Source organism: Serinus canaria, chromosome 3 (genome assembly GCF_022539315.1).
Source record: "Serinus canaria isolate serCan28SL12 chromosome 3, serCan2020, whole genome shotgun sequence".
Lineage (NCBI taxonomy): Eukaryota > Metazoa > Chordata > Aves > Passeriformes > Fringillidae > Serinus > Serinus canaria.
Window position 1 is genome coordinate 44,216,235 of NC_066316.1, and position 27,989 is coordinate 44,244,223.

Sequence of the window (27,989 nt, forward strand, 5' to 3'; positions counted from 1 at the left end):
AAGAACAAGCAGTAAGTTTTGCTATTCTTATCATTTTAGAAATAAATTTGACAACATGCATATAGATTGTGAGAATGGCTGCATTACCTGTCAAACTAGGGATAAAACAAGGGTCAGAAAGATCACCAAAATCATTTTCTTGTTTTCAGTGCCTTTCCTGTCAGGCAGCACACAAAGTAGAGGATGCTCTCAGCTTTGCCCTTGGGAACAGTGGGGGAGTCAAAAAGGAGAGTAAGAGGCCTTACTGCTCTCACTTATACCACTTCCATGTACCTTTAGCTACATATGTTGAAACTGGAATAGATCGTTCCAAGAGTGCCCTCTGTGGGAGATGAGTGCGCTTAGGAACCCAGATGAGACAGCAACACTACCAAAGATGTGGAAAAAGGACTAGGGTATGTATTTTTTCCCCCACTTCTATTAGTTGGCCTGAAATAACACATTACCTATGGCAAGGGAGGACTATGAAATGAAGGCACAGAGTTCTTTGCTGGGCTGCCCCCTTGGGGAGCAGCTGCTTTGTGCAAGCCAGTAAAGCGCACCCTCAAAGCCTGTTCCTTGAAGATGTAAGCTTATCAGCATGCTAAGGAATATACACATTATCCAGATTGTTTTGATTAGAATGTACTAGTGTTACCAAATACCCACACCTGATATCTGTAGTCAGTATCACGGCCTCAGAGTAAAGAGTACTAATATGCTGCCTGCCAAAAGAACAGACAGATTTAATGTAGTGGAGCCAAAGGACATTTGCTGTCATAATTGCTCCAGTCTTGGTGGTGCCAACATTCAAATGATATTGTTTGCATTAAGCTGTTATGAGACATTGAACTATGAAACACAAGAAATTTAAAAAGGTGGAAAAACATCATTTAGGATACTTTGATTTTTATAACTGCGGTTCTTTGATCTTGCCATACCTATCTCTGTCAAACTGACGAGCTCTTACTCAACTTCTGTTCCTCACGAACTGGTACTAGAACACAGTCAGGTCTTTCATTTTTTGCTGTTAATCTTACGCACAATGGACACTTCGATTTTCCTGGATCCCCCCAGGAATATTTTCCCCAAATACTGAATGTTGAACTAAATGCAGCAACAAATGTAGCGGCGTACAGAGGAATACAGCCGTTTAGGAGTCCGCTGGCCCGTGGGTGCTCCGGAGGAGCTCTGCTGCTTGGCGAGTCGCCCACGTTCTCCTCAGCCACTGCTCCCGGGAGAGCGCCCCAGCCTTGAGCTACGGACTCGGAACCATCTCTTGCTCAGTGTCGGTTCATCGGTGCCGCAGGGCTTTGCCCCCCGCGCGCTGCTTTACAGCACGGCAGGGCTTCCCCAGGGCATCTTTCCTCCCTCCTCACCGCCCTCCGCAAGTCTGAGGCTACTCCCAGGGAGGTGCAATTCCCGGGCACGGGCGGGACACCCCGGCCCCGCCCTGCGCGCCCGGCTCGCCCAATCAGAGCGCTCGCCTCTTACCCCGCGGCATTCTGGGAGCTGTAGTCCAGGACCAGCAAGCCCGCGCGGCGGGGCCACCTCGGTGAACACCATTACCCAGAAAGCTCCACGGCGGCGACGCCCCAGGCCGATTTGCCCCTGAAGGCGGTGACTTCAGCAGGGTGGAAGGCGGGGCGGGCCAATAGCGGGCCAGGGTAGGGCTGCTCCGGGGCTCGCGGCCAATCGGAGCGCTCTCAGAGCCGGGTGGGGCGGGGCGGCGGGTGCCGCGCGGCGCGGGGCGGAAGTGCGGCAGCGGAGCGGCCCCGCTGGTGCGTGAGCTGTAGCCGTGGCCTCGCGCGTGTGGGGCTGGGGCCGAGAGCGGCCCACAGGAGCCTGCTCCGGGAGCGGGGAGCGGCACGGGGTGGCGCCGGGAGAGAGCCCGCCCCAGCCGGGCGGCAAAAGAGCAGCTCAAGGTAGGGGCGTTGTGGGAGCAGCGACTTGCGTGTGTGCTAAGGGCGTTTCTCCTGTGCCTGCAGGTCTGGGAGCAGCCCGGTTCCCGCGGCCCCGGGATGGCTGCTGGGCTGCCTCCCGATGCGCTGGGCCGTCGGGTCGCCTGTGGCACCGACTACGGGACTGTGCGCTATGTGGGCAGCGTGTCTCCTACTGCAGGTAAGTGCCACGAAAGTAATAATCTTCATATTTTATGGTTGTTCTCGCGGGTCTACTCATGTTCTTCCTAATTAAAAAACCCCAACAGTGTCGAGTAAAACGAAGCAATTTACAACTTGATTTTTCCTCATTGTTCTTTTGTAAATATGGTGAGTTCTAATTTGTGTGAGGTTTTGGGGTGTTTTTTTTAAAGTCAGAGATGTCAAAAGGAGTGTAAGAACTTGAAAGTCTTTTCCCTGATCTTGTGCCGGCATGGCTAGGGAGGGTAAGAGGCAGCAGCAGCAGATCACCAGACCAGGTTCTTCTTTGATAACATTGTGTACTTGGTTTGTGTGACAAGGCTCTGAGAGTGGCAGGGACTACAGGGATGGCATCTATGAGAAGCTGCCAGAAGTTTTCTCCCTGTTCAACAGAGCCACTGCCAGCCAGCTCCAGGGTGGACCTGTCACTGGCCAAGGCTGAGCCCGTCAGCAATGGTAGTTGCACCTCGGTGAAACTGTCTTTAAGAAGGGGAAGGAAAAGAGACACTTTGCACGAAGGTAGCTGTGGCCAGAGAAGAGCTGAGTAAGAATATGTGAGAGGAACAGCCCTGCAGACACAAATGTTTGTGAAGAAGGAGAGGAAAGAGGTGCTCCACACTCCAGAGAGGGGATTCCCCTGCAGATATACTGAGACAGACAGGCTGTTTCCTGGCAGCCCATGGGAGTCAGCAGGGATTCAGAGATCCACCTGCTGCCCATGGAGGAGGCACACACAAGTGGATGCTTGAAAGGAAGTGGTGACCTTGGGGGAAGCCCACACCAGAGCAGGCTCCTGGTAGACCTGAGAGATAAGCCCTGCTGGAGCAGCTTTCCTGGTAGGTCTTGTAGCCTTTGCCTGAAGGACTACACCCCATGAACCAAAGGTTCCACACTGGAGCAGTTCCAGAGGAAGTATACTGTAGCCTGTAGGGAGGAGTTATGATGGCTCACTCCATGGAGGACTGTCTTCTATGGGAGGAGCCTGCATTGGAGCAGGGAGGAACCTTCCTCTTTTAGGAGGAAGCAGCAGAAATAAGGTGTGATGGACTGACTGTAAACCCTATTCTCCATCTCTCTGTACCTCTCGTGGGGAGGAGGCAGAGCCCAGGAAGGAGGGAGAGCTGAGGTGGGGGTATTTTTAAGATTTGTTTTACTTCTCATTATGCTACTCTGATTTTGTCCGGTAATAAATTCAATTACTTTCTCTAGGTCAAGTCTGTTTTACCCATGACAGTAATCAGTGGGTGATCTCCCTGTCCTAATCTCAGCTCGTGAGCCTTTTGTTGTATTTTTCTTCCCTGCTTAGCTGAGGAGGGGAGTGACAGAGTGGCTTTGGGTGGCACCTGGTATCTAGCCTGAGTCAACCCACTATAGATGTTCACATTTATGGGAAGACTTCTGATGCTTGGAAGAAGACTAGCCTTAAACATAGTTCTAGAAGAGGCAAGAAGGATGACCAGGACATGTAGACTCCTTAGCCTCACTTCAGTTTCTGGAAAGATCACATAGCATGTTTCCTTGGAATCCATTTCCAAGCCTGTGAAGGACAACATGGTAGTTGGGAGTATTTGGTACTTGTAAATAGGAAGAAGTTGTGCTTGGCAAATGTAATTACTTTCTATGATGATATGACTATGAATGTGGATGAAGGGAGAACAAGTCAATATTCCTCGACTTCAGAAGTCTTTGAATAATGTCTTCAGAAAGAATCTTATTTGGAAGCTGAAGAAATACTAAGCAGGTGAATGGACTGTTAAATGAGTTGAAAGTTGTCAAGTGAAAAAGTAATTAATGACTCGATATCTGGTAATGAGTGAGTACTACAAAAGTAAATGCTGGGGTGTGTATTGTTCAGTGACTTGGGTGATGAACAGTGTTCACCCTCAAATGGTGGCTGTGATACAAGATACAATTACAATCCAGGTCAATGTTTATGAACTTTAGGTTCGAACCCAAGAGATTCAAGGAGGATAAATTTCCACCTGTAGTATGGACCAGGAAGTATTAGTGACTCAGAGTCTGTTGCAAAGGGCTGGGGAGTTAAGTTTGATACTGTTATGAATATGAGCTAGCAGTGACCCCTGTAACAAGCAAAGATACATGTTGTGCTGGTTTCCCTTAGAGGGAGGTGATGAACATGGCCTGCAAGTTCAAGGAAGCTGTTATCCCTCTCTGGGTGCAGGGGTTCTTGACAAGGTTATGCTTGGACTAATGTATCTGCTGTGGAACTATTCCAGTTCAAGAGGGATGCAGATAAAACTTGAGAGGATCTCCAAGATCTCCTCTCTTGAGGAGTCTTGGAAGGCTATAATAGTGGTTTAGGGCACAGACCATACACATGTGTTGTGAAGAGATTGAGTGATCTGGGCTTGGTTAATGTGGTGAATAGAAGAAAAAGTGCCATCCCATGGCTTCCTGCAGCTGTTTGACAGCTGGTTACAAAGATAGCAGAGCCTAACTCTTCTTACAAGTACTAGATTATACAGTAAAGGATAATGGTCACAGCAGGAAAACCTTTTTCATTACATTGCTACATTACAATGCAGCACTGGAATATGCTCACCAGATGTATTGCAGTCTTTCTCTCCTTGGAAATTTTCAGGGTCTGGCTAAGTAACAAATTACCTGACTAACTTTTTTTGGTGCTGGTGATAACCTCCTGTTTTGAGAGAGAAGGTTAGTCTAAGTAAACTGCAGAGGTTCTTTCTAGACGTGATTTCTATTGATAAGATGCTGTCAATTTGAAAAAGTATCAACCAACCATTTTTTTCAGGAATTTGGCTGGGCGTGGAATGGGATGATCCTCAAAGGGGAAAGCATGATGGCAGCTATGAAGGAACACAGTATTTTAAGTGCAGGTGAGTTGGTTCACAGCATTGGCATGTCATATGTGATGACGAGATGCTCATGGGAAAAGGCCCTTTGGCAATTTTTAGGGCAAACCCTTCTATTATCAGTTAGCCAGTGTTAAAAAGATCATAATTCTGAGTGCTCTGACTAGATAATCCATAGAGGCTCCTGCACTGATATTTATCCAGTTACAGGTATTAGGGTATAGTAAATACTTAAAAAAATACAAGTTGTGTTTTCAGGGGTATGTTAAAAAATGAGACTTTTGGATGTTGTTATTATTCTTAGTAGGTTTTAGATCTTTTACTTTAGTTAGGAAATCAATATTTCCTAGTGACTTCTGTTAGTTAATTCTGAACTGAAATATTGGTCCATATCAAGTGTCTCAAATACAGTTTATACTTGAATTTAAGCTGACTTGCATGTGTCTTGTTAAGGGAAAATGCCAAGTTCCTGTTAATGATTTGGGTTATGTTTGTATCACTAAGGAATTGTTAAATATATTCATTGGATTTAGTACATGCATAACATAGTGCAGCTGTGTGGGGTTTTTAACTATATGCTTGCATTACTTTTAAGTTAAAGGATTTGAGCACTTAACATGTTTGAAATTGTGGAATACAGGACTCTAAGATTGATATCAACTGCAGCAAGTCATTGATTTCTATGTCAGGACACATTCAACAGCTAAAAGTTTGTAAGTTAAATAGTAACTGGATGAGTTCATAGGAGAAAGTCATCAATAGCTCTTACATATCACAGACTGCTAGCTCAGTAAGTCCCTGAGCATAGAAGTGGTGAAGGATGAGAGAACAAAATCTATTCTGCAGAAAAATAAGAAGAAAACACCCACTGTGAGGATTGGCTATTTTTTCCCTTGTATTAAATAATAATAAAACAAGGCTTGAGGAGGCTAAACACACTTAATACAAGAAAAACATCAACATTGCTGGATTTTTTGTTCCAGCTAAAGAATTGGAAATTATGGTTTTAGCACAACCATGTCTTTTAAATTAATATATTAGTGGAAGTTGCTTCCTAAATGTTTTGAATTTAATTGAAACCATTTCCAAGTTGAAGCTAGCTATGTTCTGCTGTAGGATAAAAAACCAGAAATAATTGGCTGACCATTCCAAATCTCTCTGGACAGAAAAAGCAATTGAACATTTCATGAATGTTTTTTCAGAAACTTGATTGCTTTACATTTGTGTGTATATGATATTTCTATATATGTGTATAGACTCTTGGGTTTTTAGCAGACATTAGGGTGCTTCCAGGAGATGAGATCTTAGTAACCCTAATTTTTGATGTAAAAATCAATGTTTTGAGTGAAGCTCAATACCCATAACAAATGTAAATGTTGTTGTCTTTAAACATGTTGTTTTTTCAATACCTGTTCTTAATACTCTGCTGTTTTCCAGTCAGAAGAGGTCCTTCTAGATTCTAAGAGAATACATAGTTCCAATAGTCCACTAGGACACACAGGCATAACTTCCTGTGTGCAGACACATTTGTAGTTCTTCTGTTGACTATTGGGAAAATAGGAGCAAACTTAAGTAAGAAATAGTTACCTTATTTTAGCAAAAGGGTGCTGAAAAACAAAACCCTCCCACAACTTAAAATATCACCTCTTTACTACTACTGATTAGGAGGGAATAATGTTTCTTTGTAGATGAATATACGCATCTAAAAAAAATATATATTTTTCCCCTTATCATGAATATCCTTTGCCTACAAGCCTACTTTGCTCACTCCTTGAATTCTGATAAGCAGAAGCAGCTGATCAAGTAGCTTGTGCTGTAAACAAATGCAGTGAAAGGACATTTTGAAATTGTTTTTAAGGCAATTTTGAAAATAACTGCTTTAAAAAATGAGTGACATTTGAAAATAAGACCATAAGAGGAAAATAAAACTGATTTTGAGATTCTCATTACCAGAGAATCGTCTTTCTTTTCAAGTTCTTATTTGAAACAGTAGGTCTGCTTACAGCTCTATGTGATCTCTATAGTAGGTTTTTTGAAAATATGACCTAAACTTTTATGTTTCATGGCAGTATGTTTATCTGGGTCATTATGAATACCAAAGAACAAAACAGCCATACTTCAAATTATGCTGACATCATGAGCATGTTCATCAACCCAATATCAGCTAGAAATGGCAATGCACAATCTAGTGGTGGTTTTGTGTTCGGTTTTTCCCTGATAATAGGATCTTGTTTCCTAATAACTGAGGAAGCTACTATTTTAGCTGTCAGTTGCAGTAGTGTGTAATGTAATTATGTTCTGCAGTCCTTCAAGAGAAATGAGTAAACAAGCCTTAAAATAAGCCTTTAACAGTGTTAAAATTTGTATACAGCTTTTGAAACATGAGTGTGCTTTCCAACATGTTCTTGTCCCAGAGAACATTTGTATGCGTGTGTTCCCCTGGGAAATGTGGGTTTCAAGCACACCTTCCTCCCCTGGTTGTCCTATACTTGTTGCATGATGATCTGCTCCATGATGATTCAAGATTATCTGCTTCATGAAAGATCTGTTTATCTTAAATTAGGACTATTTTTTCTTCAAGAGTGACACATTCACCTTCAGGAATATCTACCTAGAGCAGAAACAAACTCTTCAGATACAGGAAAAAATACCGTTTTAGTGTCCATGAAAAAAAATTATTTCCATTTTGCAAAGGCAGAAAGCATTCCTAAGATTCCTGAGGTTTTAGTTAAGAAGTTTTCTTCATCAGAAACTCGTGCTCTTTGCTGCTAGTAGAACTGTGTTGAAACAAAGGGTTGTCCCTAACCACTGCTCAAACATGTACTGTGCCCCAGCAGAACCCCGAGATTCTGTTTTTTTATCCTACAGCAGAACATAGCTAGCTTCAACTTGGAAACGGTTTCAATTAAATTCAAAACTGCAGATGTCTGTCCGTTTTTCCTTGTTTTTTGAAAGCTCAGAGTCAAGTTTCATGTCTGATTAACTAAGGTAAACTTTCAAGAGCTTGAAGTACTTGCTCATGCTTGCAAAGCTTCTGCTGTTTAGTCAGGAATTTGATACAACATGGCAGGTTAGTGTTAGGTGTAATTTATAAGCATTGTTTGGTGCCACAGCCTCTTTCTAAACCTTGAAGGATTTTCTTTACAGCTGTGTGTAGATTCTTCTAATAGAAGTTTTGTCTGTTGAACACCTTCCCCTAGAAGGAAGAGATCTGTTCAGATCTCTGTGTAGAAAAGACGTGCATGGATTCAAACAGCTCCACTTTATGACACCTTATGAGCCTTGTAGTGCATTTGCTGCAGTCATGGTGATAATTGCCTGGAGTTGATCATTGCAAAAAGACTCTACTGGGCAAAGAAGCCCTTTGATCCATGTTTACTGCCTAGGCTGATAAAGCTGATGTCTCTCTCCGTGGCTCAGAGCTTCTGCAGTCAGCTCAAGTGTGTACTGGTTATGATTTATGTACTCCTGCATTTTTCTTCAGTACTGAGAAGTGTGTGTGTGTGATATTTCCCTAGCATAAGAAGAGCCATCATGTACCTGTAATGATGAGCAGTGCCATGACTTTGTTTTACATTAGCAAAGAATTATGCCAAATTTCCTCCTTATTCCGTGGAAGCTGACAGCTAATCTCAATTTTAATGAATATCCTTGAAGCACCCTGGGCATGCCAGCAGATGGGTTGTATGCTTCAGGCTACTGAATCATGAATAGGAAGTGTCCTAGAATATGACTTCTGAGATTGGGGTCAACCTCTCTATTTTAAAAGTCAGTAGGAAGTGTCAGTATTAACTAGAGCTAGCCACTTGCCAGAGCCCCACTTGAGCATATTCCACATTTTCTGTTTAAGAAAATTGGGCCATATCTTCTACCACTTTATTTCCACACAGTATTTTGTTCTGGCTGCAAGACAGTTTGCATACATGAGGACAAAATCCCTGTTCTCAGACTTCTGAGTGTTCATCTTAAGTCAGGTTGATCATTAATCCATAGATTCTTCTATCTCATAATATGCATGCTGGCTGGCTCTTTGGATTAGGATTTATCTGTTTAGTTCCCAGTTATGGAGACTGATGGCTAATAGGTGTGTTTATGCATTAGTCCAGGTGCTGTGCATTATTTGTTTGATATGTACATGCAGCTTGTACAGTTCATATGTCCTAATGTGAAATTTAATACAGGCAGTGTGTTTTAGGGAAAATTAGTTACAGTGACCTCTCTCCTTGAATGCACAATAATTTTGCCTGAAAATAGGTTCCTATTGCAGTTTCCTTTCCTGCGTTTTGTGACAGCTCCTAAAAAAGTAGATCAAATAAATAGACTGGAACTGAAAAAGCTTAGGCTGTGGAATGGATTTAAATATACATTATGTAACTTATAATAGCGTGCAGAGTAAGGGGAAGTGAAAGCAACAGGAGAGAGAAAACCTATGACCTTATGATCAGGATAAAAAGAGAAGGGTCTTGAGAGATAAATACACTAAAATTTTCCTATAGCTTTATATGACAGGGGACAGGGCAGCTAGGTTCCTCTGCTTCCCCCCCCCCCCCCCCCCACCAAGGATAGATCTGGTTCCTGCACAGAAAATGAAGAAGGAGATGCCAGTAGAAGTGGTGACCTGACAGGACAGAAATGGGCTTAGGAATGGATATGGCAATGGAGACACCCAAAGGTTTTGGCTATGACAGGGATAAATGGCATGACAGGAGGAATGCAGAAGTGAGGTTCTAGATTAGCTCTGGTGTGAGGGTTGAGGAGAGCAGAACTGTTGAGTGTAGAGGTATGGTGATAGGAAATTGGGTAGTTGCTGTCAGAATAAATTCACTGCAGGACCTAGTGTGAGTTACGGATAGACAGGAGTACAAGGATTTTTTCCAGAGCCCCAAGCAGAATCTTGTACTATCTGCCATCTATGAAGCTGTTTGACTTAATTAAATGCAGAAGTGATATATTTGGAGGCAAGATATGTTCTAGTTCAGGTCGTAAAAAGGTAATTTATTGTTTTAAGAAGAGGTATTAAGAAAGAATCACATCATTTTTACACTTGAGAAAGTTGAGTACTTAAATCAGTCAAGTGTTTGCAAGCTATGAAGAATTTCAAAGGAATGTAAGAAATTACTTAAGAGAAGGTTACTGGATTAAAAATGTATTGAAAATGCTTATCAAACATGAAAAGTTCATACCAGATTTATATTCTTTAGTAATTTGCCTTTCTGCTTCTTTTGTAATCATTGCACTCTAAACAGTCATTACAAAACTAGACTGAAAATATTTTGAAAGTAAATAATATCAAGTTTCTACCTGGGTCTTTCTTCAGGATATGAGAGTAGAAATGCTAATAAATGAAAACTGGCACAAGAAATTTCCAGCACTGATTTTTTTAACAAAAATGTGAATACATGGTGCCCAGACTATTCCATCTAATTGTAATAGGTCCATGTGATTGAGAGCCTTTAGTTACTGGGTTTTTAATGAGGATTTTGAACTTTGTAGCACTGGTGGTTTATATTATGGTTTGCTAATTAGACACTTGATGCTTACATGCTGTTTTGAGTAGTTTTATTTACATAAGTGGTGTCTTCCTCCTGGGCACTTTCCTACCAAAGCCTGTGGTCTTCTCAGCTTGATGGCAGACAGATATTCATAGCTACCAATTTTCTTCCTGATGTTTTCTGGCTGATGCTCCTATCAGGTCATCATCTACTCTGCAATACCATTCCCATAACTTGTCTCTGCTAGTTCCTCCCTGATACTGTGTTTCCTCACTAACTTTGCTAGAAAATGTCAAAACAATTGCATGGTAAAACATGGGAATGCAACAAAGTTTTTTCAGTGCTCAAGAAAAGCCAAGAAGCTCCACTGGACTGACTTAAAGATGCATTATTGGTTGGATATTTTTGTTGAATATTCAAAATTGTTACCAAGTGGGTATCAGGAATTTTCGAAGTTTGTGTTTGTATAAGAGTTCTGAGTGCTACGATTTGTATGTTGTGTCATTTGTGTGAATTACCAGTGAATTATGCAAGTCAAATGCAATGTAGCAATCACTATTCTGAGTATTCCTTAGGCTTTGGTAGATTTCCAAGCACATTTATTGTATGATTTAGGTAACTTTGTGTCTATCCATAAATAGAAACTCCTTTGTCTGGAGAACCTGACTTCATCATGAGTTTGGAAATAACAGAGCAATTATTTTTTGTCACAGACATATTTTATGAAAAATCCTTTTGCCAGGATCTTTTCTCCTGAGAAGCTGGGAAGCTTCAGCTTCTCCATGTTTTGCTACTTTGGAATGTGATTTGGAGAATTGTTTACCCAGCATGTGATATTGTTTTTACTTGATGACCAATGACAGCCACCGATGTCGAGGCTGTGAGCAGCCACAAGATTTTATTATTCATTCCATTCCTTTCTTTGCTAGCCCTCTGATGAAATCCTTTTCTTTTACTCTTTTAGTATAGTTTTAATATATCATTTTCTTTAATTATAATATATATAATAAAATAATAAATCAGCCTTCTGAAACATGGAGTCAAGATTCTCATCTTTTCCTTCGTCCTGGGACCCCTGTGAACATCACCACAATTTTTAATAATGGTACTGGCACTGTAATTTTGATGTGTGAGTACATTTTGCGGAGCTGGTGCTCCACTTCTCATGGTATCTCACTATATGAACTTCTATCAAGTGCTATCAAAGATACTCTGAAAGTCTTACTGGCTCTCTGGGAACAGTGATGTTTACAATTAGCCCGTAGAATTGCCTTTTGACTGCTTTGGCTCTCTCTCTCAGTACTTGTGTTAAAAGCAGTAATTAATTGGTCAGTCATTGTTAAGATAACTGTTTATATTTCAGCTTTTCCTGGCTGCTCTATTCTAGGCATCCTAAAGGAGGATCATTCATCCGGCCAAACAAGGCAAATTTTGGAGTAGATTTTCTTACTGCAGTAAAGGATCGGTACGGATTGAATGATGAGCAGGATGGTCAGTGTGGAACAGGGAATACTGTAGTAATTGGAACGAAGACTGTGGAATTTGTTGGCATGGATTCTGTTGCAGAACAGCAAAGGCAAGTGTTATATATGAAAATCTAATATATATTCTTAGTCATTGATCAATCAAATAGTATTTCAACTGTAATGACTGCCCTGCATATAAAATTGTTGTGTCTAAAAGCAAGCCAGAATGCACTGTGGTGGAAGAGACAAGAAATCTTCCAATTGTGGATTCATAATTTACAGGTTTTACAAATACAAACTGGGATTATATCACGTTTGAGTGCTAACAATCCTCATTCAGGTTTCATAAAGAAGCAGATGATGATATCTGGTGAGAAATGAGAGTGAAATTATCATGATGTTGGCAGTCGTCATACACATACATGGTCTTTTTAAAATAGATGTATTTGAATGTTTTCTTAATAGTGTACAGTTGTTTGTAGTCTTTGTTTGCTCATGTCACAAATGACTTTGTAACCAAGAGAGGGAAGACAGAAAGTCACTGTACTGCTAGTGAAGAAGTTTCTCAATCAGTTGGTGTCACGTTCATGTACCTGGAAGGGTAAGAAAGGAAGTAACTTAATGATGTGTTAGAAATTGCAGTTCTAATGGCCTCCAGCAGAAGAGATGTATTAGTTCAGTAGGTGGCAGTCTCCCTCTGAGCTGATATTCCACAACTATTCTCCTTTTCTCCCAGAGCATACTAAGCAGTCAAAAATACTTCTGATAAGTGGTACAAAGACTGCCCAAATAACTCTGAACTTCTTGCAAAACATGTTGCAAGAAACCTTTTTAACTTGGAATCTTTAATTAAATTCCAATTTGCACAGCTATCTTTAATGTTTTACCAACTCTTTATTTCAGTTGGAACTATGGTTCAACCAGACTTATTTTGTAGTAGAGATGTAAAGGCTAAAAATAGAGATATATCTGTTTTCAAGTGTGAATGACACTGTAGTGTAGTAATCTGCACATTGCTAATTCCAAAGGAGATACGCATGAAAAGGATGTTATGGAGTTGTAAAAGCCAGGCATTTATGTAACATACCTATTTCTGTTTGAAGATTACCTAACAGAATGTTCTTTCTCATGTAGACAACTGAACAAACTGGTGGATATCTCAGTGCGTGAGTGTGCAGTGAGCCATGCTGGTCAGGAAGAGGAAATCAGCAGAACATGTGCCAGTATCCTTTTCTTGCTGTATTGCATGATGCCAGAAATAAAGTACATACTCTAGCATTCCAAGTGTTCACGTCAGTGAATGATACTTGTATCCTTTTATTTAAAAAAAAAAAAAAAACAACCTAAACCTGAAGTTTATATTTACAAGTTTAATGCAATGTTAAGTTAAATAGCCAGGCGCCTACAATTTTTGAGAGGAAATGAAAATTGTGTATAAAAATAGAAGTGTAGTTGTAGGTTGTTACTGTGACTGCAGTTTCAGAAGGCTCCAGCAATTTTTTTAAAAAAATTCCCTAGAAATGATAACCATATAGAAGTAGAACTGGTATGTTCTGTAGACACCAGAGGTTTCCAATATATATCAAATAATGTGTTTAATACACTGCATGCAATGGCAGTGTTACAAAACTACAAAGCAGGTATTATTTGTTAATTTTTAAGGACTTATAAGAGTTCCTGTCAGTATAGAAGTTAATCCATTTGAGAATTTCTGTGTTTAAGCTCTTTCATAAAACTACGAGCCATTTCCATATCAGAAATCAAAACAGAACTTGCTGTAACTGAGCAGTACCATCCCTTAGTGTAATCTATTTCTCTTTGATTCAAAATGAAACCCTAATTCTAATTCTGAAAAAAGGAAGTTCAGTTTTGAGATAAGTTTATTTTTCTTAACAAGAAATTTCAGATATGAGGCATATAAACCTATCAAAAAATCTGATATCATCTTGGGAGACAGTAGTAGCTATTGCTTCTCAAGTTCAAAATCTGGAAACACTTAATGTCAGGTATAAATATTCATATTTGGGTTTCTCTTCCTTTGGGGTAGGAACAAAAACCAAGAGGCTCAGGATTCAGCTTTCTAAATGTAACTGGATACAACAAGACTCATTCTAATGGGAGCTAAGGGGTTTTTTTGTTTTTTAAATCTTGTTTTTAAGCAACTGCTTAAGTTGTGGGCTGTAGTGTGGGCTATATTTTTCTGACATCTGTGATACAGATGAGGAGAAGAACTCCTAGGGTAGTGAACCATAGGAGTTCAGCTTCTGTGTAAAACTAAGTTCTGGAGAACATTTTCTTCAAAGTTTTAAGACTTGATCTTTTGTGTTTTTTATTCTTGATACATTCTGGCTGCTCAGGCAGGTCTGCATTTAAAAACCCACTTAACCAACCGTGTCTTGACACTACACTTAATTACCATAATGTTTTGACCAAACCTTAATCATCCCAAACCTTTGTCTATTTCTGTCCTAAAATGATGCTGATAAGAAACTGTTAAGACCATGGCGACAGATCTAGGGGAAAAATTCTTGTACAATGATGACATTGGAAAAGAAAGGAGGATGTTGTTAAATTAAGCTCCAATTCTATTGAAACAAGAAAATTTATATAATAATTCCAAAATAAAGAACATTTCTAGTACACACCTATACACTGTAATTGGCACATGCCACAGTAATTTTCTGGTGTGAAGTAACACAATGGATTAAGTAGCACCCTAAATCACCAGGTTTTTTATTTACTCTTATTGTTATTGTGACAAAAATGTACTTTTAAAATAGTTATAGGTGTTCTATTTTCTTCAATATTTAGCAATGAAAAGCTGTTTGCAACCTGGGTGCTATTTGTAAATCTAATTTTGCCTAGAGTGTATCATGATTTATTGCTATCAGTATGCATGACAATACAGAGAAATTTCTTTTAATTCACCTGGAATATTTTTTTCAGTTTTTCATTGTTGAGAAGCATACTTTAGACTGAAGGGTTTTCAGAAGTTATTTGTAAAAAAATGGAAAACAAAATTAGATTGATGCTGGAATTTGATGCTTACAACTACAAACAGATATAGTCTGAATGAGTTTTTTATTGTTTTGACCTTCTGTTTGCTTTAAAAAAGAAGGTAAATCTGTTACCGATTTTTTTTTGTGCACGGAATGTTGGAAGAAGAATAAAAGTGATTAACCATCCACCAGCTCTCTGTGTGGAAATTTTACCCATAAGTATGTAACCATAAACTACATGGAGAGATTTTTATGAGAATATGCAGGTACATTAGGCCTTAGGAAAGAAATAAAAACTTCTCTTTCAGGGTGAATAATGAAAACTGATTTGAAAACTGCAGGATCTTTATCTTTTCTTCTTTGTAGTGATACCTATTGAGAGGGGATTTTGCATACTTCTGTTTTGCTAGGGTCTGGATAGTCATGTAGGCCCCTCATTTTCAGTCAACTAAGGAGTTTAAGCCCAAGCTCTGTCTTTGTTTCATTTAATATTAATGAAAATCATTCTTTTCATGTTGAAAACTTTGTGAAAGATGCCACAGAGGAATAAATATGCATTCTTGAATAAATATGCATTCTGGAAGCAGGAAAGTAAATTAGGAAAGAGTATATTTGATTATAGATAGAAATATATTTTATTATATTTTAAAATATGTGACATCTTGGCAGTGATTTTAATTTTTGAAGGGTGTAAATTTCTTTAATGTGTAGCTCCAAACTAATGACTTAAATAAATGTGATTATTCATTTTGCTTTTTTTTTTTTTAATGCAGTGAAAACAAAATGAGATTTCCATCTACATCAACTTTTACATCCAGTGCATTTTCAAACTTGAAGATTCTGGCCCTTAATCAAACTGAAATAACATGGACAGAGGTAATAGCCTTTTTTTAAATAGCCTTTTATTAAATTATTTTAAAATTTAATATCATTAGGTTTCTGTGGCAAGGGAAGAACAATAAACATTTGTGCACTGTATTGTTCTACTGAAATCAAATCATCCTTAGAAAAGGTGCTGTGGGATAACTGTGTTAGTTACATATTGACTAATGTACTTCCTACGTAGTGAAGGAAGTAATATTGGCATAGGAGTCTAATAAGAAACATTTTACTTCATCTACATCTGTAAATTGCCAAATCAAAAGAAAACAGTTGGAGTACAATATAGCTTCATGTCCCAGAGTTTTTTTTTAAGTGAAAACCTTTTGGTTCCTGGTAGCTGTTGAAGATTTACATGTACTCCTCTGTATGCAATAGAACAAATGCAAATAGAAAGAAAATATTGCCTTATGATGAGAAAAACTTTGTTTTGGCATCACTTTGCATCAGCAGGAGACTGATTGGTATCTTTGCCCATCCTGATGCTTCTTGAGCCACATGATGCCTGGTTATTGGCAGCAGAGAGCAGAGGAAAAACAAAGCTCTGACTTGTTTAAGGCACTGAAACGTGCACACCTAAATGACTCTCTCCTCGTATGATGTCTTATTAGGAATGAAGTCCCGTTGTCAGCTCTAGTTAGCAGTGGGCTTTTTTCAGAGATGGGGCTTAGGACATGCATCTCAGTGTCATGTTACTTAGAATAGCTTCTAAATTCCAAACTGTTACTTGGATTTCTCAGGGTCAGATTTTATTGTACTGCATTGTAAAATTGCAGGACTTTTCAGATTTCAGCTGCTAGCTGCTATCCAGTAAAAGAGCATTTAACAAAACTGGGGCTTGACTAGAAAGAAGCTTCTTCATTCTCTTGTCTTGCAGCAGGACTAGAGGAAGGTCACTGCTGTGTTTTTGTTTTGTGTCCATTCACTGTGCTCTTAAAACTGCCTGTGGGATTTATGGCAGTTGATAATTCTTCCAAAGTAGTAGCAACATGAATGGTGAAGGGAATGGAAGAATTAAGTGGCTACAAACACTTTATATGTCACCTAGTGCTCATCAGAGTAAATCTGTGCATTGTGGTGTTTAAAATGTTGGCACCTGCCAGCAGCTGTCCTTCATCCCTCCATGGGGTGACTGAAAGGCTGGTTGGAGCCATGGCTGCAGATTAGAGTTCTCCAGGGCTAACTCAATTGCAGTGAGAAAGCCCCAGCTTAGCCAGAGCAATTTAAAATTATGCAGCTTTTGTATTTTTTCTTTTTTTTGAAACTCTGCTTTAGCTGATGATTTGTCATTGGCCATAAAGACATCTTTGGTTCCAAAATCTGTTTTATAAATTTGTTCCAGTTCATTCCCTGTAAGTTAGGAGACATAAGCTTGTGCTTGAAAGCGGTGTTCCAGGGCAGTCAAACAAAAAGGGAAAAATAAAGGTGTGTGCCTGACATCAGTATTCTGTGAACAAACTACTTGAAAATGTCACTGCTTAAGCTCTGAGGGGAATTACTTGAAAATTCAACTTTTAAATAGAAAATAGTAATGAATATAATGCAAGCAAATGAGAAACACATTTAAATCGTTGATGGGATATAAGCAAAAGTCTTAGAAGTGTTTTAATTTTAATTAAAACAATTTAACAGTGAACAGCATTTCAAAATTACTTGTTATATCTAAGAATGTATGGCATTGGGATAGTTATACTTGGATTTTTTTTAGTTTGTTCCTCTCTTTTGAAGTATTTTTCACAGGAGAGGGACATGCTTAACTGTTATGCAGTAATATATAGCTGCACATTCACATGCCTTGAGCATCAGTTTTCAGAAAGAATTCTTTCATTATTATATGATTTGCATGTATCTAAATACTTCTGACGTTATTAGTGTATCAGTAAAAGAGTTTATTACTGCAGAATTGTTGATTGATTGTTCAAAACATAACATATAACTTTCAAGGGAGGGGGGGGAAATGTCCTGTAAAATGACCTAAAGTTAGCAGTCATTGACTTAGAAATTGAATTAATGCATTTGAGTGTAATGAATTTGTATTTATGGCTCCAAACCCTTTCTTTCTTATTCAGAATTTAAATCATAATGTTATATTTGTGATTCTGTGTTCAAACTAAGATTTTGTATTTATAATATAATCTACTATTATACAGGGTAAAAGAAAAATCTGGGTTAGAACAGAAGTGCAGGATCATGCTTCTGACACTAGCAAGTAGCAGCAGGTAGTTGGGAAAAATTCTAGGCAAAGGGTAAGCACATGGTAAGAGCTTCTTAGAAAGTAACCTGGAATTGTGTGGCTTTGTGAGCTCAAGACTATATACCTCTAATAATGTTTGTGGATATTTTTGTTTCGTGATTTATCTAACTGTATTAAGAACCCATTTGAAAATTTTGCTGTGCATATCATTTAGCATAAAATCAACCTTTTTTGGATTCTGATATTGCTGCCTGGTAATTTCATTTAGTGAGTCCTACTGTTTTATATGAAAGTAACTGAGAACAGCTGTTCTCAGTTTCATGGTTTTAATTCCTGTTTAGCTTCTTTGTGCCTTTCCCAATTATATAATTTCCTTCCTGGGATAAACAGACTAAAGATACAGGAACATCATGAACTTACATGGTGACAATTGTTTCTTGTTCTCATCGTTATTTCTTGGTTTTGAGCATCAGTGGCTCTCTTCTGGACATTTGTTACCTCCCCATCAGCTATCCACAATGAGGTCCCAGTCTTTCCTGAGGGTTAATTCACAGTGTCAGATCTGTGAACTCTTGTTTCTGAGAAAGCTATTTTAAGCAGTAGCTGGAAATTTGGCAATTTGAGTTTTTTGGAATCATGCTGTGACCTATCATTTAGCAATTTTCTAGTCATATTGAAAAATCTTCAGATACTTCAGGTTTGTGCAGTTTTTTTATTCCATCCATCCATCCCAGTGCTGGGCTGTTGTAGGGCAATCTCTGTTACTGAACAGGTATCTCATTTCTCTTGACTCTGCAGGTTTCTTGTCATGCTTCTTCATCACCAGTGGATAACTATTTTGGTCTATCTTGTTGACATGGGGAAACACTATCAGATTAAAGAGATATCTGTTCCCTGCTCTTGCTTTGGAATAGGAAAAGTTCTTATATCTGAGTTTGTGTGTTACAGATATGACAGGAGGTTGATTTTTCATACTCTTTGGGGTGAAACAGTTGAGTTCTGAATCATAGGCTGCCTTTGGAGGAGATCTCAGTGTTTACCCTTGGCATGGTGTCTCTTATGAGTCAGTTATATAGACCTGCAGCTGGATGGATTCATGCTGTGTAAAGTAAAATAATATCGTTTATACAATTTCAGGGCATAAGATCTAAAACAAAAGTATCTCTGTTCATTTTGTAGCCCTTTTTAAATTGATTTATTTTCTTTAGAGAACTTGAAAACTTCAGGGTGTGTTGAATTCATGCAATTCTAGGCATTTAGTGAGTTATAGGCTGGCACAGTCCCAAGACAAAAAAGGCTTCAAGCTCTGAAAAATTAACATATTAAAAATATTCTGTCAGATGTGTTATGTGTATTAGCTATACACATGGGTTCTGGAACTTATGCACATGTATAGAGTTTGTGCAGCCAATTCCTCACCTCATCATAGGGAATACCTGGTCACTCCAACTCACTGAATGAATTAACTCAGTTTCCAGGTCACTCAGTTTCCAGTCTCAACTGTGAGGGTGGCCACAAGCCCGGGACTTACAGTCCTGTGACTGCAGAACCCCTTTGATGTCATCTGTGCTGGCAGATCCAGGCACAGGAGAGCCATCTGGAAGAAAGGGAAGACTAGGAAATCTCTAATAATTGTTTCTCTGATTTGGGGAGCCATAGCTTGTTCTGAACATATTCAGAGCAAATTTGCATGAAATATAATTTCTGAAATATTCCCATCTTTTGTTATATTAAATGAAGTTTTGCTCTTAGGTTCTTCTTTGTGCTCAAGGATGGCCAGTACTTGAAGAGTTGTACCTTTCTTCTAATAATATTACAGTTTTGGAAAGGTGAGTAACACGAGTCAATCAGTTGTTAGCCAGTGATATACCACCAAGTTACATAGCACATAAAGTTACATTCCTGTAGCATTTACATCACCACAGCAATAATTTTACGTGATGTATTTCAGAACATTTATAAATGTGCGCACAATTATATACTTAGGAAAATAGTGTTTTCATTGGCCAATAACTTTAAATATTCTGGTTTTGTGTTTGTTTTTTCCAATATATCAGGCCTGATAATGTCCTGCAGACCCTGAAGTTGTTAGACTTTTCAGACAACCAGCTACTGGATGGAAATCAGCTGCATCTCATAGCACAGCTCCCCAGGTAGCTGTAAACAAATTTGCTGGAAATTCTTTGTCCTAGATATTCATCTCTGTAGTCCTTGTTGGCTGAAATATGATAGTATTGATGTTGCATCAATGATTCATGAGATCTTGAAATAGAGGCATTTTGCCCTCTTGAGGAGAGTAACTGCATTATTTAGTTGAGCTATTTTAATATAATCTTGCTTTTGTTGTATAATAACTCATTCTTCAGCTGTGTGTCATTAGGTTTTCATTATACACTTATGAAAGTGATTTACCACACTTTGCTAATTTGCAGAATTATCTTCTTTCCCTGTACACCAAAACAGCAGCCAAGATTTTCAATAGCCACAAGCTATTTCTTAAAAAATTCATTTAGAAAATCTCACATTTTAAATCCAGGAGCCATTCTGAAAGCTTGCACTTATTCGCTGAAAATTTTATTCCCTGAACACAGCTGAAGTCTGGGTCCTACTTGTGAGGCTGCTTTTCATTTGTCAGTGATGCTGCACCACATAAAAAGCTGCAGATCTTTATTAAGAAAAGAAAAAAAAAATCAGGTTGTATCTGTTTGCAAATAACTTCCTGTGCCACATACAGTGATCATTGTATCTATTAAATTTCAGATTAGAACAGCTAATACTTAGAAACACTGGGATATCTTCTATACACTTTCCTGATGCTGGATTTGGTATGTAAAAGAAGTAATTTATTTATAGTTTTAAAATTCCATTTATTTAAGGTTTTCACTGTTTTCCTGTTACTCTTTTCCTAGGATGCAAAACTAAAATGTTTCCTTCACTAAAACGCCTTGCAATAAATGACAATAAAATATCACAGGTAGGTTAGATTGTGATGGTTTCACATTTTGTAAATAAATGCAACTTTGTCTAAGAGTAACTTTAAGTTTGCTTTTTAAAATTTTCTTTTATATTATATTTAAAATTCTGATGTAACTACTGAATGCTTTGGTCAATACAGAGGCATAGTTTAAAAATGTAAAAATATTCCTTAATAGTTAAAAACCACGTTTATGTTATGGCAGCTATCTTATAATTCCTGTCACAGAATTCTAATGATCTAAAGCCCTGACTAATTCCTTGTTTTGATTTGGTTTTAATTAAATGGAGTGCAGTTCTTTCCTTAGCTACATGAACAGGATCCACCTACTTGGTTTGGATGATCAAAAGAATTTTTGCCATCATGTTTGTTGTATAGGAAAAGTCAGTGTTACCAGGTATTGTTCTGAAATGAAGTTGTTTTATATTTCCTCAAAAGACTCTTCCCTTCCATTTCAGTGGTCATCTATCAATGAGCTTGATAAACTGCCAAGTTTGCGGGCGCTGCAGTGTAACAATAACCCCTTCATGGACACAGAGAAGAACCCAGAGACCCTGAAACAGCTCATTATTGCCAAGATAAGCAAATTGGAGGTTTTGAACAACTGTGAGGTGTGTGATATTTCAACAAATTGCATGCGTCTGGCCAAAACTTTAAATCACTGCCTGAGGAATTGTTTTCAGTTTCTTTTAAGTTATTGATTGTTTGGGTGCAGGAAAAGTAAAGTGCCAACTAATCCATCTGCTTGTCAGTGGGGCAGTCACAAGCTGACTGACTACACGACGGAGCCCTCTTTGTGAACATTGCTAACTAAGTGGGGCCTGGACAAGATGGGTCAATGGTGGTTTTTTTTCAATGCCTGAATTGTGTTAAAGTTGCAGGACTGTTAACAAAAACCATACTCTTAAAAGAAAGAAAAAACAGAAAAAGCAGCGTAGTTGGATCTGTTTCAGTGACAGCAATACCAAAATTTGCCTTCTGCAATAGAAAAGTATCATAATCCACACCAAATCAAACTTTCAGCAAATGTTTATGATAAAGGAGAGCAGAAGCAACATCTGATCCATTGCTTCCATCATCATATACAGCAAAATCTTTGCTTAGATATTCATTTATGGTTCAGTGAGTACACAGAAGGGCTTTAAGACTCTTAATGGCTCTAAAATATGCTGAATATATCACTCAGTATTTAGAGACATGGCTTGTAAGATCCTTGGTAGCATTGAAACATACTGAACATCAAGTAAGACCAAGGAGTCTGTGGCATTGATTAGATTTTGTTCTCTGGAAAGTTATATAATTATATTATGTGCCATTCCTGTGTCAGTACAGATCCTTCCTGCTGAAAGGAGAGGAGCAGAGCTTGATTATCGCAAAATATTTGGAAAGGACTGGCTAGAAGCTGGTGGGCATTGGAACCCAGAGAAAAACAAACCAAGTGAAGAATTTCTTGCTGCCCATCCCAGATACCCAGCACTTTGTCTTAGTAAGTGCAAGCAGAGTACAATAGCATTTCCTGACCTCTGGCATTGTGGCAGCACTGGTTTGGTCTGTTTTCAATTTCTCTTCCCCTTGGTGTTTTTTCCATGTGCTGCTACAGCCTTAGGAAAGCCCATGCATTGGCAAGCTTGTGTGCCAGTGGGCTTTTGCACAGAACTGCACCCTTTGGGGCACTGCTGCCTCAGGAACTCAGGCTCCTGGCCTTGGAGACCCCAGCACCTGTGTGCATCCATCCATTCAGTAGCTCTCTCAGCTGTGGGAATGTTAAGCAGCACACCCCTGTCCTGAATGCTGTAGCTGCTGGACAAGGCTCGTGTCTGCAGCACTGCGTGGTGCAGGAGCCACCACGGCCGTGCCAAGGGATGTCCTGCCTGATACTGCACCACAGTGATCCTAGTTCTTCAGTTTTAGTCTTTGAAAGGCTCTACATGCACTTTTCTTCCAACAGAATATGGAGCACCTGAAGAAGGAGAACTAAAGGGACAACAGCCTTTGACTCTGAAAAATCAGCTCCTGAGTAAGAGGCCAGAAATGGTCAAAATTGTTCCTTCTGCTTTTAGAATATTTTATGAGCTTAGTGTCTCCTAGGTGTATATGGAGAACAAAAAATTCCAACTTGTAGTCTCTCTCATTTCCCCCCTCAACCCAAGCCAAATGATTTTCTCAGCTGAGATTTAATGGAAAACAAAGTTTATCGATACTCCATTCTGACAGTGTGAATGGCTTCTTTACAGAAGACATCTCGGGTTTTAATCTCAACAGCTGCACTGTTTTCTGATATTACCTTTTTTATAGCTTCTTAACTTTAGGACAGACAAGAAACACATGGGTAGCTTTAGTATTTGGGGCTGTCTACATATTTAATCTAGGTTAAATCCTTGACTTGCAAATTCATGTAGCTGTGTTTTCCAGCTGATAGAAGAAGTGAAACTTTTTACTCCATGGGCAAAACAGTATTTTAAGGCATTACATTTTAATGCATTTAAGTGGAAGACTAAACAGAACAAGGAATCTTATTGGCTAGACATAACATAAACCCTTGTTTCAGGATAAGTCTTTTAATCTCTGTAAAATAATTAGGCTAATTATGTCCTTGGAAAGTCTTTGTATGGTGCTTTTGAGAGGACCAAAAGCCTGTTTTAAACTGAATAAGCAATTTCCATTCTACTGCAGGTTATTTTTTTAAAATGAAATAGAAATTAAGCATTTTTAAGTAAATACTCGTTTTGACCAAAAAATCTTTAATCTTTAAGCATCAGGGAGTCACTTCTACAATAATTTACCAAAGATTATTAAAAACCTGGTTATTTTCATTAATTAATTTTTCAGATAATGACTTACTTAATGTTATCTTAAGTGCTGAGATGCAGGCTACCTCCTAATTTTTGAGAGATCAGGCTGAGCTAAGGGAAACAATTTGTAATAAAAAGAGACTAGAAAGACTATGCTTCTGCCAGAACAGGGCTTATTGTTCCTTCACTAATGCCTCACCCTTCTTCTTTAAGCTTTGACTATTAAGTGTCCTGAGAAACCTGAACAGAAGCCAGTGGAGAAAAAACTACCAGGTAAGAAGTCTTGGCTTATGTTCAAGCAGTTGTTTCTTTGCTCCTTTTCAAACAACTGTATTAAAGAATGACAGCTGCCTCTGGCTTTGTCAGCTCCTGAAAGCTTTTCCTCTGTCATATAAAGAAATGACAAAGGCAGAAATTATTTGAAAAGTCATAATTCTTCTAGCCTTCATACTTACTTTCAGTCCAGTTCAAAGACGGAAAGTTGATTCTCTGCTGCTGGTTTCATGTTTAATAGTCTGAGGCAATTAAAGGCCAATTAAGGGCGATGAAATCTGGTGGATGTGTTAAATCAGGTAACCAGAACATGAAGTCTAAGAGGCACACACATGGTGTGTAAATCTAGATATTGAGGTCTAGTATCTAATCCATCAAGTTAGAAATCTAGTTCTGACCTCTATCAAATTCATCCTTAGAGATTAAATGCCTGTAGTGACACTAGAATGAATAAGACCATTCTAAATTAAGATGATGAAGTCTGGGAGAAAAGAAGAATTCAAGCTTTATTCTAAAATAAAAATCACATTTATTATCACAAGTTGCATAAAATCAGATAGATACAGCTTTTACAAAAATGTTTGATAGAAAAATATTTGTCTAAGTACAATGTGTGGTATTACAGGAGTAACTCGCTATTGCTGTGCCTTTAGATAAAGCTTCAAAAGAAGTGAAAGTTCAACCAAAATACTGAGTTTATCTATTGCAAACACAGGTATCACCTCTGGAACAAACTACATCTATTCATTCAAGATCCATTACAAAAAATACCCCATCCTATAACTGACTTCATAATATAAACAACTCTGCTGACAATGTATTTGGGACTAATAACTCAATACCATTCCTAAGAATGTCACTAGTTCCACCGTGCCATTTCCTTACTTGTGCTGGGAAATCCAGTTCCTGGTAATGAAAACTGCAAGGAACAGGTGCCAGATTCAAGTAGTCAGAACCTGGCTGGTGTGTGTCCCAAAGGTCACTTAGTTTAGCTTGTAGAAATACAAACTCAAAAAAGGTAAGTTATGAAGCCGTAACACTTTCATTTGGTGTATGGGATCAAAGCGCGTAACCTGTAGTAGCACATCCTGCCCTATCTACCACAGGAGAAACCATTTTCCACTTGACAGTAGCAGACATGGTTTCAGGTACCAAAGATGTTATTGCAGTGTTAGAACTGAAGCAGCAATACAGCCTTTCACTGTTGCTATAATAAGCAAGTAAAGTGAAACAGTGGTACTTTGCTACAGCTCAGTGGCAGCAGCATTTTTCTAATAACTTTTCTCTGTCTCCCCTCCAGAGTCTATGACTATTCAGAAGGTCAAAGGACTGCTGTATCGCCTGTTTAAAATTCCTGGTTCAGACCTGAAACTGTCCTACGAAAGTTCTAAAGTGAGTTATAAACTGATATTGTACAACAAAACATTTCATGCTGCTAAAGGTCCATAGCATCTTCTAAAATACTATACAAAGAAATTCATTTCACTTGAGGAGAGCTGTCTTCATGCTGTAATTTAGGACCTAATTTCATTCCTGTAATATGACAGATTCTCCCTGACTGCAACTGCCTGCTATTTGGTTTACATGAAGGGATTTCAGTGTAAGTCTGATTAGATTTTTTTTTTTTTTTTTGCTTTTTTATTCTAGTTGGAAGGAAAAGAAGTTGAACTAGACAATGACTTAAAGCCTTTGCAGTTTTACTCAATAGAAAGTGGAGACTGTGTGTTAGTACGGTGGTAAGAAGAGACTCACTTGCTGGACGGTGGTAAGAAGAGACTCACTTGCTGGACTGAAGGAAAAGCTGACACAAGAACTGCAGAAGACAGACACACAAACAGCCTGTGCCTGAACAGACATACAGGTGAATACGAGTTCCACACATGTGGCACCAAAGGGCTGTAAAATTGTACTTTTCAGCTCCTAAACTTCATCATCTGCCTCCATGAAAACATCTGCTCATTTGTCCTACTGGAGAGATACCAAACAGTGCTTAAATGCTTCAATTAAATAAAACTCAAGGTCACCCTTTTTGCCAAGATTTTATACTGCCTGCCCCCAGCAGCAGTGAGAATTTGTTTTACTGAACCGAGTACAGGGGGTTGAGCTGTGATCTCTTTGCTGACAAGACAAGATCAATGCTGCACTGAGAGGCCACTTGCTCTTTGTTTTCACCTACATCCAACAACCTTAAAGTGAACAAAACCCAGTAGTAATTTTAGAAGTATCTAACCTTAGATGATTAAGGGCAAAATCTGCCAGACCTTTCTTCTACCCTACAGCAGTAACGTACCACATTATAAATAAGTTCTCAGCACACTGCAAGGCATTGCTATTTATTTTACAATCTTTAGTGTGCTGTTCCTCAAGCTTATTTTCACTTGTGTAACCTCTGATTCATTTCTAGTCAGAGTGAGCTCTCAGAAATCCCTCTTAAATCAGGCCAAGCTTGCAGTACTTGAAGATTTGGTATAAGCAAACCTTGATTTTATTTTTATCTAAAATGACAATGATATAAACAAACTAATCAATCACAAATCCTAGCCGCCATTGCTGTCCCTGTCCCTGCACAGATGAGGGCAACCCCTTAGCACAGAATGTGCTGCAGCAAGACTTACCAGCTGCCCTGGTGCTGAGCACAACTCTCACAGGATCCTGGAACAGCCCTATACTGAATCAAATCAGTAGTGCTTTAATTTACAAAAGACAGGCTAGTTGGCATTCTTATGTGCATTTATTAATTACAAGTAGGTCTTTGACTTTTTATATAAAAAGGATTTTTTTTTTTAATCTTGAACATTTTGGTTTTTGTCTGATCAACATCTATACTATAGAAAAAGAATAGTATCAGTCCACTTGTAATTATCAAAAGGGATGTGCAAATATTGTTATACTTTAGTTGAAACCCAGCATTAAAAGGTACCTTAGTATTTCTTACTGTTCCAAGAACGAATCCAAATGTATACTTTTCCATGAACATTATACACTACCCTGTTTTCAAAGGCAAGTCCATCATCTTTCCTCACATCTACATGGATCTCCACACAGTTCCTTTAATCTCCAGAGCTCTCCCAGCTCCTGGGGCGAGTACTGGGGGGAAGACAGCATGCCACTCTCACATGTCTTCTCACACAGCCACAGACCATCCTGTTAAGAGAAACATTTCGTAAGTTTTTCTTATAAAGAATGTAGTCTCCAACAATTTTCACTTCCAAGAATCAGGTGTTTATTGTTTCTAGCAACAACCATTGCACACCAAAGTCCCAAACTGATCTGCTAGACCTGTGCAGAGAACTTGGGGATAGGGAGGGAGTCTGCAGGTGGTTTGTGGCAGATTTTCTGATTTTTCTTTTAAATACATCTTTAAAAGATTTTTTTTCTCCCTGGATTTTAATTCAATGGTTATTTCAATTCCTTTTTAAAGAAAAAAAAAAAAAATTCTCCTGTTTTATGCTACTTGGAACAGCAGGCATCTCTTTCTGTAAGGACAGACAATTCCTTCAGACTTACTTGATATCGCTTGGGTCCTACAGCTGCCATCCAGATGCCCATGCTCACATCTTCACCCTGAGATGAAAATAAGAAATACAGATAGGAGCACCAAGAAAGCATAAAGCATGACTGTGACCTGGAATGAGCTGCATCATCTACCAGCAGTAAAGAATGGTAACTAGAAAAACCTACACCAGACTACTGCAGAGGTGTTAAAATAATCCTCCCACCTTTCCCATGACAATACCCTGTTCTTACAAAAACAGAGTACAAAAAACAAGATTACAGCTCCAGAGGTTCTCAGAGGTGCTTTGACCTAGAACAGGCACTAAGCATAGCGACCAAAAACAAGGCAAAAGCCCACAGAGCCAGGAGAACCCAACACTAACATTTGAGCAATGTTTTTTCTGACTCACTCGGTATGAGCTGTTCCCCAGACCACTTTTAACACAGATAAACTGAACAAATCTTTATTAC

At 38.8% G+C, this 27,989-nt stretch overlaps 2 protein-coding genes across 4 annotated transcripts in view; one reads left to right on the forward strand and one right to left on the reverse strand.

The window, feature by feature from the left end:
• Window positions 1-1,692: 1,692 nt before the first annotated feature.
• On the forward strand, window positions 1,693-27,985 carry TBCE (tubulin folding cofactor E). Of its 2 annotated transcripts, none has more exons than XM_009092856.4 (17): window positions 1,693-1,760; window positions 1,968-2,100; window positions 4,894-4,978; window positions 11,834-12,022; window positions 13,047-13,135; window positions 13,819-13,918; window positions 15,685-15,787; window positions 19,737-19,813; window positions 20,042-20,137; window positions 20,745-20,809; window positions 20,894-20,958; window positions 21,417-21,569; window positions 22,291-22,444; window positions 22,907-22,975; window positions 23,964-24,023; window positions 25,324-25,415; window positions 25,671-26,061. In XM_009092856.4, the coding sequence occupies exons 2-17, from the start codon at window positions 2,001-2,003 to the stop codon at window positions 25,761-25,763; spliced, it is 1,590 nt and encodes a 529-aa protein (XP_009091104.1). In that variant the 5' UTR covers window positions 1,693-1,760; window positions 1,968-2,000; the 3' UTR covers window positions 25,764-26,061. The 2 variants fall into 2 exon arrangements, 1 of the variants encoding a protein (XP_009091104.1); XR_007777051.1 differs by lacking the exon at window positions 1,693-1,760 and adding an exon at window positions 27,554-27,985 and having other exon boundaries at window positions 1,767-2,100; window positions 25,671-25,884.
• B3GALNT2 (beta-1,3-N-acetylgalactosaminyltransferase 2) overlaps window positions 25,639-27,989 on the reverse strand; it is a 28,938-nt gene continuing 26,587 nt past the window's right edge. For both annotated transcript variants that reach the window (XM_030235520.2, XM_030235519.2), the window contains exons 11-12: window positions 27,531-27,587; window positions 25,639-27,167 (exon numbers count right to left, since the gene is read on the reverse strand). In XM_030235520.2, the coding sequence (XP_030091380.1) occupies window positions 27,033-27,167; window positions 27,531-27,587 (192 nt within the window). In that variant the 3' untranslated portion in view covers window positions 25,639-27,032. The remainder of the gene's footprint in view (window positions 27,168-27,530; window positions 27,588-27,989) is intronic.